Source organism: Channa argus, chromosome 16 (assembly GCF_033026475.1).
Source record: "Channa argus isolate prfri chromosome 16, Channa argus male v1.0, whole genome shotgun sequence".
Classification (NCBI taxonomy): Eukaryota; Metazoa; Chordata; class Actinopteri; order Anabantiformes; family Channidae; genus Channa; species Channa argus.
In genome coordinates this window covers 7,986,324-8,001,919 of record NC_090212.1, presented here as the reverse complement: position 1 = coordinate 8,001,919, position 15,596 = coordinate 7,986,324, and the positions used below count along the sequence as shown (strand labels likewise).

General features: G+C 39.7%; 1 protein-coding gene across 13 annotated transcripts in view; it reads right to left on the bottom strand.

Annotated features, from left to right (window-relative positions):
• LOC137101202 (AT-rich interactive domain-containing protein 1B-like) overlaps window positions 1-15,596 on the bottom strand; it is a 162,476-nt gene that overhangs the window by 125,421 nt on the left and 21,459 nt on the right. For all 13 annotated transcript variants that reach the window (XM_067479288.1, XM_067479286.1, XM_067479287.1 and 10 more), the window contains one exon: window positions 13,776-13,979. In XM_067479288.1, the coding sequence (XP_067335389.1) occupies window positions 13,776-13,979 (204 nt within the window). The remainder of the gene's footprint in view (window positions 1-13,775; window positions 13,980-15,596) is intronic.

Here is a 15,596-nt window from a genome sequence, read left to right as displayed (position 1 = left end):
TGGTGATGCAGACAGAGAGATATGTGGAGAGAAGAGGGCAACACAGACAAGTATAAAAGAGAAGCATGGGAAGGAAAGAGAGCCTTAGAGAAGGGATGGCGATAATGTGAAATAGCAATGAAGACAAACAGAGAGAGAAAGAAAACATAAAAGAGCTTCACTGGATCCAAAGGTTCTTTTATACTTAGTGAGTTTGAGAAACATATAGGAAAGGCAGAGGCAGACAGACAAGACATTCTCACCAATTAATGACCATTAATAGGACGAAACAGATGGCTTTTGATGGTTGGTTCAAAAATGTCAATTACGTCCAATACTACCCACTAATTCTGAGCAGGTTTTGCAGGTTTCAGTTATATACTAGAAAAGTAACTATATTAGGTTAACTCAAACAGTTAATTTTGGGATATTACTGTAATTTCAAAATCAAAGATCAAGCAGAAGTCATTTCTGAAAAGGTTTAATATTTTATTTTTGTTTCCTGCATTTGATTTGCCACCACCTACAATCCATCTATCCATCCATTATCTGTTAATGGTTATCATGTTCAGGATCAGAGTGGGCCGGAGCCTATCCCTGCTGTCATTTGGCAAGAGGTGGGGTACATCCTGGTCAGGTCGTCAGTCTATCTCAGGGCAAACACAGAAAAGAAGTACCATTCACAATCAACACACGTCATACATGCCTATAATACATGTCTTTGGAATGTGGCAGGAAACCAGAGTGCCTGGAAAAAACCCACCCAATCATGGTGAGAACATGCAAACTCCACACAAAAAGGGAGCAGCTAGCAGGTAGATTAAAAGTGGGCATTTCTTGCTGTGAGGTAAATGGTAAATGGTCTGCACTTATATAGTGCTTTTCTACCTATTGGCACTCAAAGTGCTTTACACTGCTTCTTATTCACCCATTTACACTCACACACACACTCATACAGCAATGGGGGAGCTGCTATGCAGCTGACCAACGCTCACCAGGAGCAACTAAGTTGGGGTTCAGTGTCTTGCTCAAGGACACTTTGACATGTGACCGGAGGAGCTGGGGATCAAACCAACAACTGCGACATTGGTGGACGACCTGTATAATGTACGATCTGTATAAGCGTTAACCACTCCACCAACATTTTTATACAAACTGAGGGGGTCCTCAATTTCTTGAGCAAAAAGCAGTGTAATACATCAGCATTCATAAGGAATTATATATTCCAGTATACTTATGTCATATTTTCACTGGGAATTCACAACTTACTCAAAATCTGCTTAAAGGTATTGTTTGGGGGAGAGACTAACGTATGAAAAATGACTACTGTGGGACCACTACGGTATATGGATGAACAACCTTGATCTATACAGTTTGAAAATAACTCTAAGAAGAAATACACCATCTCTGCAATGACTGGGGGCACACTGAAGAAAAGAAAGGATAGAATACAATGTTTGCACTATATTATACAGTATTTATACCCTGTGGAGAAACTATAATATTGTATACCTGCTTTGCTAACTTTAGCATACATTATACTAAAAGCCCAGCGCTACTATTATATATTGTATAATCCCGACCCTCCAGCAGTTCAGTAAATCTAAAAGCTAACTCAAGGCAGACAATCAAAGGAAATTTCAGGAAGGGAGCACAGCAGGAAAACAGAACAAGAGAAACAGCAGTGTTGACAGATCTGTCAGTCAAAAGAATAGAAAGGTATACCGGTATCAAAATAACTCTGACAACTGTGGCAGTCAGATCATCTATTTTTTTTTCAATAAGTGGCTGAAACATTTAAATTATCCAGATGTAACATTTCCTAGCTGATGTGCATCTTTCCTTTTAAGCTAACTTCATACCTGCACCAGCCAAAATGTTATAAAATTGGGGGAATTTTAAAAATAATAATTTTCTGTGTAAGGTCATCCTGTGATGGTGAACTGTGTCATAACTCACAATTTAACTTCAATCAGATGCTGTGATGATGCTAAAAAAAGAATATTTTTCTATGTTCCTAAATAAAATTGAAGAATGTAAATTTCATTCTTGACACTGATCCATAACCAAAATGTTGCATCTCTACCTTGGTGATGATATTGTATGAAGATTTATTTCTGTTTTGCTTTAATTTTCCCACTTCTCTCTACCAGACTCCCTGTATGGCACTGAAATGTGTGACTGCAAAATTTGCACACATTTAGCAAAACCACATGTACATTATATCCAGTATAATAACATGAATGTGAATGGTAATATAATTTATCTCTGCAAAACCTAAAGCTACATCTAAGGAAACATCAGTTTTTTCACATTCAAGCTGAGCTGCCACAGCCGTCTCAAGGTTATCATTACACTACAAACCAAAACAAATCAACCAGCTTCTTCAGCTCTGTGTAGTGATAAGATCAGTTGCTCATAGCCAACACCATTTTCACTCATCTCTGAATAGAAAATGAGATTTGAACATCATAGCTGATTTGTGAACTGAAGGTGAGCGTGAGGCCCTTAATGAGATGCAAGAAAAGGAAGGATCAGCATCAACAGGATCATGATTAAACATTAGGTAAAGAAGAGGAGATGCATCACTATAGCTGTCATTGCCCTTGTATCTCTTCCCCCAAGGTGACACTGGTCTTTGTTGCTCTATATGTCTCTCTTTGTCTCACTCCTCCCCCACCCTATACATTGGGAGAACCTTGACACCACAAATATGAGCTGCCCTTGAAGGAGTGAGAGAAAAAAGAGTGATGGACAGGCGTCGTGATATATAGGACTCTCGACTGTGACATGCTAGTTACCTGGACGCCCCGCATCTAGCCCCATTAAGTACATATAAAAAAAAAAAGCAAAACAGTCACAATCCAACAACAAAGATAAACTATGTTATAGATCCATTTATTGGTGTGTGTGTGTGTGTGTGTGTGTTTTGAGGCACTGTGCACTTTATATATTGCAGGTTTTTATTCCCCAATGAAAACACAAGCTTTTCGATTCAAACATTGTGCCTTGTCGACCTAGTGATAACATCAAAATCGCACTGACAGCGAGTAAAAGCCAGCAGATAGCATATCCATCGACTGATCGACACATAGAAAGAAGATGTTTTTCTCTATTTTCATCTTAGATCTCTTTCTAAAGACTGCCAAATATTGCTCTCTGCCCTCTTTCTGTCTTTCTTTATTTTGCCTCTCTAATTCACTGTTTCTGCTCAAATCAATTGATGGGAAAAAAAAAAAACAAAGAAGCCGTTGCGGGCGTTTTATTGCTGGTTGTGACTAGAGGTGGCTGTGTTGTTCCAGGCAGAGCTATAATAGAGACATTTGGAGAGTCAGTGCAGGGCAGGTTAATGCTCTCTGTAATGTGTGTGAACAGCGATTTACTATTTTTTTATTTTTTGCGAGAGGCTCTGGGCCCAGTGCCACCGGCTCCAAATGTTTTTCCCCTACTAAACTCCTGACCCCAATCTGAGGCCAAGAAAGACAGAAGAGATGAGAGGAAATTGAGAAAGAGGGAGGGGGAGAAAAAAAGTCAAACGTGACTCATGGAAGGGGGGAGGATTGTCAAATATGGATCTGAATGACAGAGGGACTGTAAGAGAAAGGAGTGAAAAAGGTATCTGCTGATCCTAAATGAGTTATAAAGGGCTCTCAATGACAGGGTGTACGATAGCTCATTGATCATTTGAAACATTTCTAAACCGAAATTCTCAATGTTTACACTCGGAATTGAGTGGGAAGAAGGCTACCTAATGCTAGATCTAACTCAAACTAAATTCAGTGTTGACAGATAGGACATAGTCATCACTGAATTACATAGGGCAGAAGACAGAAAGAACGCTCATGACACATGTAAACATGGCAAATCAGCACAAAATTGCCCTAAACGTCTCAGAATAATCATTTTGGCACACAGTGGCTTGGCTCATTTTTCACCACTCACTGTGATGACAGGCTCAAACTTGTGTAGGAGTCCTGTCAATTACATGTGAATAGGTTGAAGAGAGGGAGGCAGAGGGGAGAGAGGGAGAGTGATGTCTTCTAGTTGAAATGTGCACGTTCTCCATTAGCATTTGATATTAGAACAGTAGATTATATTCATATTTCACTCCTCTCCTGCTGAGAGGCTGTCTTTCGTGGATGCTGGCACTCTAAGATCCCTTTGTGTTCAGTGGCGGTGACACATCGTAGAAACTCCAATTGTCAGGTTTCTACAGGTCAGTGCAAATACTGTTCAGTGTGTTAGAGAGTAATCAGGTGTCGGTGATGTAAGAATGACAGTGGATTGCAAAAGTTAGAGGTAGGTGTCTAACAATGACACTTGAGTGTACGGTGCTGTTCTTTAGTTCCCACACCTTACCGAAAGGAATCTATGTGAAGTGCTTATCAGTAGGCCCCCAGATCCCTAAACTTGTTCTGTCTGTGGCCTCTGACATTGAAAACAGCAAGAAAATTTTAAGCTTGAGCTTCCCTACAATTTATGGACAATTACAGTCAAAGTTTGTTCCCGTAATATATTTATTTATCATCACACGAACAAGGTTGGTAGTTATTCTTTCACTTAGATAGAGAGAAACCCAGTATACACACCACTGTTTGCCCACTAAAGATCTATAATCCTGCCCCAATATGTGATGATGTTTTACGCTTAAATACTGAATGCTCTGTGTGTCTTTTTCTATCGGTCTGAGAAAACTTTGGTTACCTGAAGCTAACTCCAGGTAACAACTATTCTTTTGAGATGGTATTATGGAATTTGAAGTATTTGTAGTGAAATGTCTTAAAAAAAGAAATCTCTAAATTACTACAGAGACAGCATATTTATGTAGTTTTTTGATCTTACATTTTTTAGCCCTTGGCTATGGTTTGGGGTCATCTTTAAAATCAGGATGGCTTATATTTAAGTCAATACAATATAGCTAACATACTTTGAAGTAGTCTAAGCTCTGTCTTCCAATTTTTCTTGTCATACCAATATAACACTAACTGGATGGATGTGAGTGGTATACAGAGGCTGAACTAGATAAAGCCTTGATCATGACCAATCTATGCCTTCTCAGATCTGTTTTCAAATGTTGACAGTGTGTCACTTCTCCATTCTACAAATGAAGCCCAGAAACTGAGATGTCGCAGTAGACTTGACCTGTATAAAAAAACTATCTCTAATCTGGATGAAAACTCAGATGAATTCTCGGTGAGCCAATTAGAGCGGCGACTAATCCGCTTGTAACACAGCAAAGATGTAAAGCATCCCTTTTCTTTCCTCTCTCTTTCTCGCTCCCTCTGTTTCGCTCCACTTTCATCTCTCTGTTCTTTTATCTTATCAATAAGCACATATAGAGCACTGCAGAGACAGAGCAGTGAGCCTGAATCTTTCAAAAACATGCCGTTCGTGACGTTTTACTCCGCTTGCCTGCATTCAACTCCAAATTATATTAAATTCTAACATCACTTCACCTGCCAAAAAAAGAATGATGGAGTTTGCAACTTTTACAACTAATGCAACAACAGTAAGAAATAACAGACAGCTGGGTTTGTAATTTACCTAATGGCTCACATGAAAAAGTATCATCCACTAGGTCATATCTTATTCATCACAACTTAGTTTTATATTTTATGTGTGTGTCCTGCTTCTTTTGAGGGAATAAAGAAGTCTACTAAAAGGATGAACTATGTTGCTATCATTGATATAATTCATAGATTCTCTTCTTATTCGTGAAAGGAGAGGGGATTTCTCCTCTCTTTCCAGTTAATGGCCACGTAGCATCATCTCTATGTGGCATCTGATTGGCTGAGAGCCACTCCACAGCAGCAGGGTAATAAAAGTTACAAATGAGAGCTGGCTATTAGAGCCATTGACATACGTAGGCTAGCTTGCTAATTAATTGATCCTGAAACTTCATCTATTCTGTAGCCAGAGAGGAACTCTTAATTAATCAGCCTTTCTATACTTTCATCCTCCTTTTATTCAATTCCAACTCTCTCCTACTCTCTCTCTATACATATATCACTTCATGTTTTGTTTTTTTAAATTGTGAGGTGGAAAATGGACCTATGGGCTGGCATTGAGTGCAGGTGTGGAGTTGTCGAGGAGAGAGAAGAAAGTGTGTTGTGTAGGTGTGTGTCCACATCGTTCTGATGTTTGCTCCAATGTTTCAAAAGCCTTTCTAAAAGGGAGGGGTTTGACGAGGCTGGAGTGGTCCCCTTTGTAACCCACTCCACCTCACTCTCCATCTTTCCTGGCAGAGGGGCTGATTTATTGGGGCTTCCCAGCAATCCGTCAGGGCCAGCAGCGCTGGCTACATTAACCCTAGAGACAACCCCAGTACCAGGGGCCCCTAAGTGCTTACAAGTGGCTCTCACTCTCCCCCCTGGCAAGGAACCCTCCTGCTTAGACTCAGTCGATATCATAAATTACCCATCTACCTCACTAAAGTCAATATTCCACAATATGATATTTGGAATGATGAAAATTTTTACAGCTTGGTGTTTTAATGGCCACTTAAAAGGCCTGATTAGCACTGCCTATGTAATGTACATCAGCACAATTGTTTGCAAAAACTAAGGGTATAAACTGATCTTTTTTCCTACTGTCAGAAAATATGTTTTACATGTTGTCTAGTTTAGTGATAAGATGTAGAGGTTTTATCATTTAAAAAAACATTTGTCGCAGTAGTCCTCACTGTATTCCACTTAAGTGCATTAGTCCTTGTACCATGTCAAAGTGACTTGGTATATTTGAATTAAACAAAGCCATTGTAGCACATGTGCTATGACAAGTCAGTTCTGGGTTTGGCCAGATGACCTGTGTTTACATGTGGTTCTTAAAATTTTACTTTTAGTTAAAACAGTAGCCTCAGGGTAAAATAGGAACTGCTGGGAATTACTTTTCTGCAAGTCACTAAAAGGAAAACCGTTACTGTTTGCTAACTACTGTAGACCCCTAAGTTCTTCCAACACTCTCTTTCCCAGTATTCTTTGATACTCCCTTTTCCTTTGTTATATGTTCTTATCGCTATATCAATAAGTGCAATAACTCTTTACACTAAAGAGAGAACACAAAGGCCTTACACATAATTATTAAATAACACTTTATGTCCTCAATTTTGATAGAAATAGATAGAAATAGAATAGATGTATTGATCCCCCCCCAATTAGGCATCTGTGGACAAAATACTGCACACCAGTATTTTGTGTGTTTAAGCTAAACTGGCAAAACTTTCAGCACCCCTGCTTTTCATAAAGCTGTAAAAGTTAGGCAACAGTTAGATTAGTTAAGCTTACACTTATTTTTGAGATGTTTACAAAAATACAAAATAGAAAGCTTCATTAAAATCAGTGACTGATACTGATCTCTTGTAGAATTCTCTAATGAACTTTCACAAGAAACAGTTACATTTAAAAACATACATACATTTAAAAGGTCGCAATAAGCCATGACAGTGTGGCCATCAAACAGCATACACAATATCAGAATATCCCTGAAAAGGGATCATTTTAAATATAATATACTGCTTGTAATGAATAATAACTGTAATTATGAATAATTAAATAAATAATGAATAATGAAAATAAAATTATTGGCGAAAGGTTAATTTCAAAATGTTACAAAATACTTAGCTGACAATTGTTTCACGCTCCTTTTAATTTAGTGGTTTCAGCCATTTTCACCACTGTAAAACATGTTGTTTTGGGACACACAACTGATTAGGTGAATACAAATCCAGAATAAACATTTTGAAATGTTGGTTAGCATTTAAAATTGCACACAGGTGTTTCCAATTTAATTGAATTCAGACGCTATTTTATAGAAAATAAAACACAGATGCAATAGGTCTCTTTATTTTTTTACCACTGATAACTATTGAATAAAGATTATGCCTCAAAACTAATCTTTGAAAAGAGAATGGGACTTGATGCAAGGTATACAAAACTGTGAAGTGCTTTTGAGGAGGTGTTGTGGTTTGTATGGACTGAACAGGCAGCAGGTCAGCCACATTTCCACTTGACTTTAAATGCTTGGTTTTTATTAAGTTGGCCCAGTGTGTAAGGAACAAACAGCCAACACTGGTAATGGTTTCTGCCTGAGTCGTTGACACATTCACCCCCCTCCACACCAGCATACATGTGCACCTTCCTTTTTCTCCCACTCTCTCTTTTTCATTTCCCAGGGTATCTTTTTTTCTCCTGTTCTTTCTACCACTCGATCACTTCTCCCCTCTTTTTCACATCAAACACTAATGTTTCCTTCAAATTCCTTTTCCTCTCTGTCTGCCAACTTTGACATCACAGGAAATTACGCTCAGAATTGGTGGCACTGTTATTCTTCTTCTTTTGTCATGCTTTCAACTTCATTCCACTTCGCAAATAGACGCTTTTCTCGTGTGGTCTGTCATGCCCAAGACATCCGCCTCCTTATCGTGCTTCGTTCTCTTTTACTATATGTTTGTTCTGGCTCCCTCTTCTACACACACACACACACACACACACACACACACATACCTCTCTGACCTCTCCTGGTACATTCAAACATCCATACAGATGCAGCATGCTAACCACACCTAATCTAAGTTGTAGGCTTATTTGCTGGAGGCTAATTGAAGTGGCTGATTTTCTTTCTCTCTGAGACATCAGCTGCGAGAACGGTGTCTGTGTTTGCCTCCAATGGCTGGATTAACAAAAGGAGGCCATGGGCAGAGTACTTAATTGGTAGTGAGGCATAGTGCTGACAGAGCACGTGTGTGAGTGCATGTACAATCACATCGGCGTGCGCATTGATATACTGGAAACTGTCAGTACAAGTGTATGTATGTGTGTGTGTGTGTATGTAGAAGAGTGAGCTTCAGACATTGAGCTTGAGGGCCTGAGCAGGTAAACATGGTTCCCAAGAATCAATGACTCCAACTGGTCTAAAGGGTCAGCTATAGCCTCTGGGTTACACAGATACAGTGGCAACGTTCAGATGCACACCAATAACCCGTCCAAATTAAACAAACAGAATTCAGTAATAGTTCAGTAAGTGTATTTACATGAATTATAGAAGAATTCTTTATAGGTTCTTGTTTTGACTACTGTACATTTTATGCACAGCCCTTTTAAATTATGCACGTTATATCTGTGTCTGTTTGTAAATGTGTGTAAATGTGCATTGCATTTAAAGACAACTTTATATTGTTTTTATATTTATGTTTTCTCTATGACGTAGATTTTTGCTGGCTTGTACCTCACTTGTAAGTCGCTTTGGATAAAAGCCTCTGCTAAATGACTAAATGTAAATGTAAAATGTAAATGTATATTAGAAACTGAAAAACAAATAAAGAGAAATAATGACTTGGGTGAGTTGACATGATCTCCAGGTATATACAAAGTACCCACATACACACAGACACACAAAAAACACATATTTTCAAAGCTTATTTGGCATATATATAGTTGTATTTTTTTTACTGCACCGGCTCCAATACAATATAGGTAAAAACACTTTTGTTTGTGGTGATATTGTCTTTTTTACACTGGATACTCCACAGACCTCACTATCAAAGCTTTTCAACATTTTCATTTTGTTATTATGTTTAGGTGCATTTATGGTGCATTTTGTACTCAGAAGTTAAAAGGGTTCTCAGGTGGAAATTTCACCTGCAAGGCCCGCTAAAGTCGGACACACCGGGGCAACCCTGACCTAAAAATCCAATATTATTGCTCCATTTGTCCGTAGAAAAAAGCTGTAGTAATACAGCGTTATTAACACTTATGTCTTTTTTGTGTCTTATTAAACAATTCATACACATAGCACTGTTTAACTTTCTATCAATGGATATGTTGCTACAGCCTTTTTGTTTCCAAAATACAGTGAAGTGCATTGTTATGTATAATTGTATTGCTAGAACTGGTATTGGTATGATAAACTAGCTGGTTTTATGATAAACTAGCTCTAACTTCGAACTTGATTAAAAACCACCATTATGCCTTTACTTGAGAGCAATAAGGAAAAAAGAAAGAAGAGATCCAACAAAGTTCCTGTCTGGATTTGAACTGCTGACATTATGGTTTATGGTCATTGTCTGAGCTCTAAATGCTATGTACCATTAACCCCCATTGTAATGGGGTGGTCTCAGAAAGAGCGATATCTCAAAACATGGCCAAAGATAATTATCCATCCATCCATTATCTGTAACTGCTTATTCAGTTTAGGGTTGCGGAGGGGCTGGAGCCTATCCCAGCTGTCACTGGGTAAGAGGCAGGGGTACCCTGGAGAAGTTACCACATTATCTCAGGGCCAACACAGAGAGACACACACACAGATAGTCAAGCATTCACACTTACATTAACTACTTTAAATTTAGAGTCACCACTAAATCTAATACGCATGTCTTTGGACTGTGGAAGGAAACCAGAGTACCTGGAGGAGACCCTTGAAAGCATGGGGAGAACATGCCAGACGGAAAGGCTACAACCAGATGGGGATTCAAACCAGGGACCTTCTAGCTGTGTAAAGCACTAATCACTGTGCTGCCAAAAGGTAAGTTTAGATATAAAAAACCTCAGTGATTTTGTAATTTGGGTGAATTGACCCTTCAATTAACATAAGCAGAGCTGGAATCTAATCAGGTGTAACCAGCGTAAAGGTAGGAGCAACTATAACACATATCCAAGCTGTTACAAATATTAAAGTGGTGCTATAGTGAGTCTAACTTGAGGGGCTTCACATATTCAATACTTGTGAGTGTGCTAACATGTATGTATTGCTGGGGATTTCTTATTTTATATCAGGGGGGCTTAAAGGATGCCTTCACTGATTTTGAACTTGCTTCTTTTAGTTCTAGTTTGGGTAGTACATGTACATAAATGCCATTAAATTTACCATTGACTTCACTATAACAAAATATCTCTCTTCTTCTAGCTGAAAAATGCCTCCTGATGACACTTCACTTGGTGGAAGCTTCAATTCAGATTATGTCATCTTGTTGCTCACACTATGGAGTTTGTAATCATGGTCAACCTGCTTTTCCAAAACCCCACAAGATGACATCATCTGAACTCCTAATGATGAAAAACCCCTCCGGTGATCTCATCTGGAGGAGTTTTCTGTCTGCTTTTTTTGAAGCAGACAAATACTTTACTATAGGGAAGTCAGAGGAAGTTTAAAAACATGAATGTACATTTACACTCTAAAGTAAACCCATGAAAAGCAAGTTGAAAATTGGTGAAGTTGCCCTTTCATTTTGCAGGATTTAATCACAATAATGAAAGGCAGTCAAAGAGGTCCTTTTGTTCATCTGCTAAAACACCCTGCTCACATAAGCATACACACACTCACACATACAGTCGCTCAGTCCTGAAGAGAAATCACAGATAAAGACGTACACACATAACATTGTTGACGTCATGTTGCCTGGCAACACCCCAGTTTGCTTGGCTGTGACAAGCTGAGGTCTCAGCTCTGAAGCGCAACACATTATGGGAGATTGTGCGTGCTGCGTCTTACATCACCTACAATCCCTCTTGGTGAAGCCACCACATTCGAAATGGTGAGATGGTTCTTTACAGCTGATCCTGGGACAGTTTTGCAACATCAGAGGTTAAGACAGAGGGTGGGGTGGCTGATTTCAGCTCCAACAGACACAGGCGAACTTTTTCTGGTGCATATGTTTGATATATAATTAACATCCCCTTTAAGATTACATGTACAGTTTATTTTAAAGTGCACATCTGATGCATTCATTGTTAACCTCTCAACCCCCTTACTCCATGATCTTACCCCAGACCATTTTTCTGTAGGTGAGGTTCATTGTGCTCATCTGAGAGTGTGGAATTAAACCTCCTCCTCTGAACTCATTACTGTGAGCTAGATTTCACCGGCTGCAGATAGGCAGTGCAGTGGTGCTGCTTTTAAAGCCAGAGCCAGATAATTAGAAACTTTAGAAGCACAGTTCCCATGGCTATAGCCAGAGCGAACAACTAATTCTATTTGAACTAATTACGTTCCATAGTGCTGCGCTGTGATTGCTACCCTGACGCTCAGCCTCCCCTATGTAATACGCCAGGGGATTTCATCACAAAACAGTACCAAGAATGTATTTTTGTATGTATGATAGACTGTATGGCATGATACCTTAACATCCCTCTCTATGCACAGCTTGTCTTCACATATACACACTGCCAACTGTTTTTTTTTTGGTCCTTTCGGTTTATCCTGTGAGTTCAGGGTCGCCACAGCGGATCACTGTCCGCATGCTGATTTGGCACAGACTTTACGCCCAATGCCCTTCCTGATGCAACCCTCCCCAATTTCTACTGGGCTTGGACTGGCACTGCACGGCTGGGAATGGAATGGGCTGTTAGGGTTTCAGTGTCTTGCCCACAGATACTTCGACATATTTTCAGGACCAGGGATCACACCACTGACCCTGTGGTCCGTGGACAACTGCCTTACCAACTGAGCTACAGCCGTCCAACTGTATGCATTTCATATTGCAACTCCCATCTGAGCAGGCTTACTAATGCTCATTTTTGGAGTCTGTTGACATCATCAAGATGCGTCAGAAGCTTGAACAAAAAAGTCAGAAGCCACCCTGTTGCAACTACAGCACATAGTGTGACTACTGAGACAAAACATAACAATGTATGATAAAGTAATGTATAGCGTAATAAGGGTTTAGCATAAGAAGAACTGTTTAACAAATGTATTATTATTATTGGTTTCTGTGTTGTAATGAAGGCAGATGCAATAAGCATATTTTCTCATTGCTATAATATATTCTATGCTGTAACAATACAACATTACTAGTTTTTCCTGATATTAATCAAATATATGAGCATTATACACCAAATTCATCTGTTCCTGCATGTATGACTATTTGTACAATATTTGTAGGAAACGTGTAGGACGTCTGTCTGTCAGCCCATCTGTGTTTCTCTCCTTCACTCTCCATTTTTCACTCTATGGTCTTGCTATGTGTGGAAGCCTGCTAGCCCCACTGAGAAGTTTCCAAATCCAGACCAACAGTCCAGGCTGACTAAATATAGCAGGCAGTGACAGCAGGGGACACTGTGCTCCCCCCTCTCTTGCTGTGCCACTCAGCACTGTCCTTTCACTACAAATTACACAGATCCACACATGCACACAGAAGAAGTTTGGTCTCTGCCAGAAATGTGGGCCACGCACGTCAAACATGGAAACAGGCACATTTATATATGGTATACAAAAGCTAATACACATACATACATTATTTCCCTCTCTCTATGTCACACACACTTCCAGTCCAAATGGGATTAACTTAAGACTCAATAAAGCTGACAGAAATACTATTGTCTCCAACACAGACCTATTGTGTTTCACCCAAGAATGTGAGGTAAGTTGACTGTAAGTTTACTACACGGAGAGCTTTCACACAAATGCACCTTGATGCATCTTGGGACATACAAAACAGGCATGCACATACACATGCATGCAAAAGCATACACAGAAATATATAAACAAGCATACAAGTGCTCTAACATTTAAGGAAAAAAAAATTTACATTCTTAACACACACACACATACACACACACACACACACACAGACACACACACACAGACAAACACACAGCATCAAACTCATCTAACTTCAGTGGGAGGTTAAAGGGCGACTTCACCAATTTTCAACTTGCTTTCTATCACTTTAGTTTAGGCTGTAAATTAAACTTCAGAGGTGTACGAGATGTGCTGCCTGGTGTTTTAGGCTCACAGTGTGTTTGTCTGTCTGCTGGGCACACACACATATGATGCAGATGCAGTGTTTGGATTTGTTGGCATACCTGCTGTTGAGGGTACTGCATTCCGCTTATGCCCATTTGTCCCCTCCCTTGCATGCCCATTGAAAATCTGTGCGGGGGAGGCGATGTGTATGGCTGGCTGGGGGGATAAGGTCCACCCCCTGGCTGCTGTGGAGTGGAGTAGGGGTTGTTGGCCATGCCATACAGCTGGGAGCGCTTCATAGCCATGAAGTCCATGGACGACACCTACAGAATAACAAGAGAGATTAATGATATATCAGCAGCATTTTTTTAAGAATTTGCATTGTGATTGAATGACAGGTGTTCAAATGAATTTGTACAGCATCTGCCAACTTGGAATCCCTGACAGAATTGCACGTAGATAACCACAGTCCACACTGATATATTTTATAATTGCACAGCAAGTGAAATTATCGTCTACAAATGGATTTAAGTAAGAAAAGCTAGATTTGCTGGAGGAGCGCCAAAATAAAATGATTTAATTAAAGCCTTAAGCTTGTATCCCTGTTTTAATGTCTGAAACGGATTTAGAAGAGTTGTAAATGTTGTTTGAAGCAATTGGAAGCAATAGCAATAAAAATTCTATGGCCTTGTTCCCACAACCACAGCCCAATGATGCCAATAATCACGGTACTGCGCTCACTTCTCATTTAATATGTTGTTACTTACTGCAAATCGGAGGAACAGTGATTGTAACTGTACATGCTCTTATACGTTTAAATAAGAGAACAGATGTGGACTGAGTATTGGGTCTGAAGTTTTCATTAAAACTATGACGAGACATTTCAGGTTTGCAAGTTTTTCAGTCATTAGATAGTCTAGAGAGAGCCCTGTCTCAAGCTCAATGACAACTGGGACCCACTTGTGTGACCCTTACCAGAATAAGCAGTAAATATAATGGATGAATGGAAGTTTGAATCCCAGGAGGTTATTCAGGGAAATCGAGCAGTCAAAATACATGCTCTCCAAAGACACGCTTTAGGAGCCACAGTAGCTTCTAATATGAACATACAAAAAAAATTCATAGAGGAAAATGAGAAAGTGTCAAGGGTGATTTATTCCATTTTAAGTACTTCAGAAATACTGTACAGGGGTGGTTCAGGGTCTCAGGGAAGCATTGGAAAATTCTGGCACAGTGCATAAAGCTAATGCTAATCCGTCACCCACAGCAGTGTGTTTGTCTGTCTGGTGAGCAGATAATGTGGAGTTCGTGTATCTTCCCTCTCTCCTCTTTTGCTTTCTCACTTTTGTCTCCGCTGTGTTGGATCATATGTGATTTATGACATTTGGTTCTTACTGTTTCTTGCACACACACTTTCACTTCTCCGCTCTCATCTCCAACTAACCACTCTCAGCTCTCTCCTCCTCCTCCTCCACGACCACCATCACCACAGGCTCCCTCCTCAGTTCCCTATCTTCTCCCCAGCTCAATATCACCTCGTCTAGTGTAGAGTAGAAATTGCTGCTGCTTCATATTGCCAGGCTAATATCAAGAAGACATGTCAGGGGATGGGAGCACTTTATTCAGCAGGTTACGTGTGGACGGTTACAGCGCTCTAGTTTTAAAGTGTTTTTTTTTCTACTGAGGCATGTGCATGAAGTAGTTGGAGAGAGAACAAAGTGTTTGGGTAGGGAGAGAGATGGAGAAAAAAAAACAAAGAGAGAGAGACAGAGGGAGAGAGAGCTGAGTACTCTTAGGGGTCTAGAAGTTATTCACAGCATTGGAAGTGTTCTGCACATGTGAAGAAAAGGGGTTCTCCTCCACAGGGCAGCATCACCAGGATTTTAAGTGTCTAAGTTACGAAAAATTCCATTTTGACATTTGTATGTTAATGGATTCTG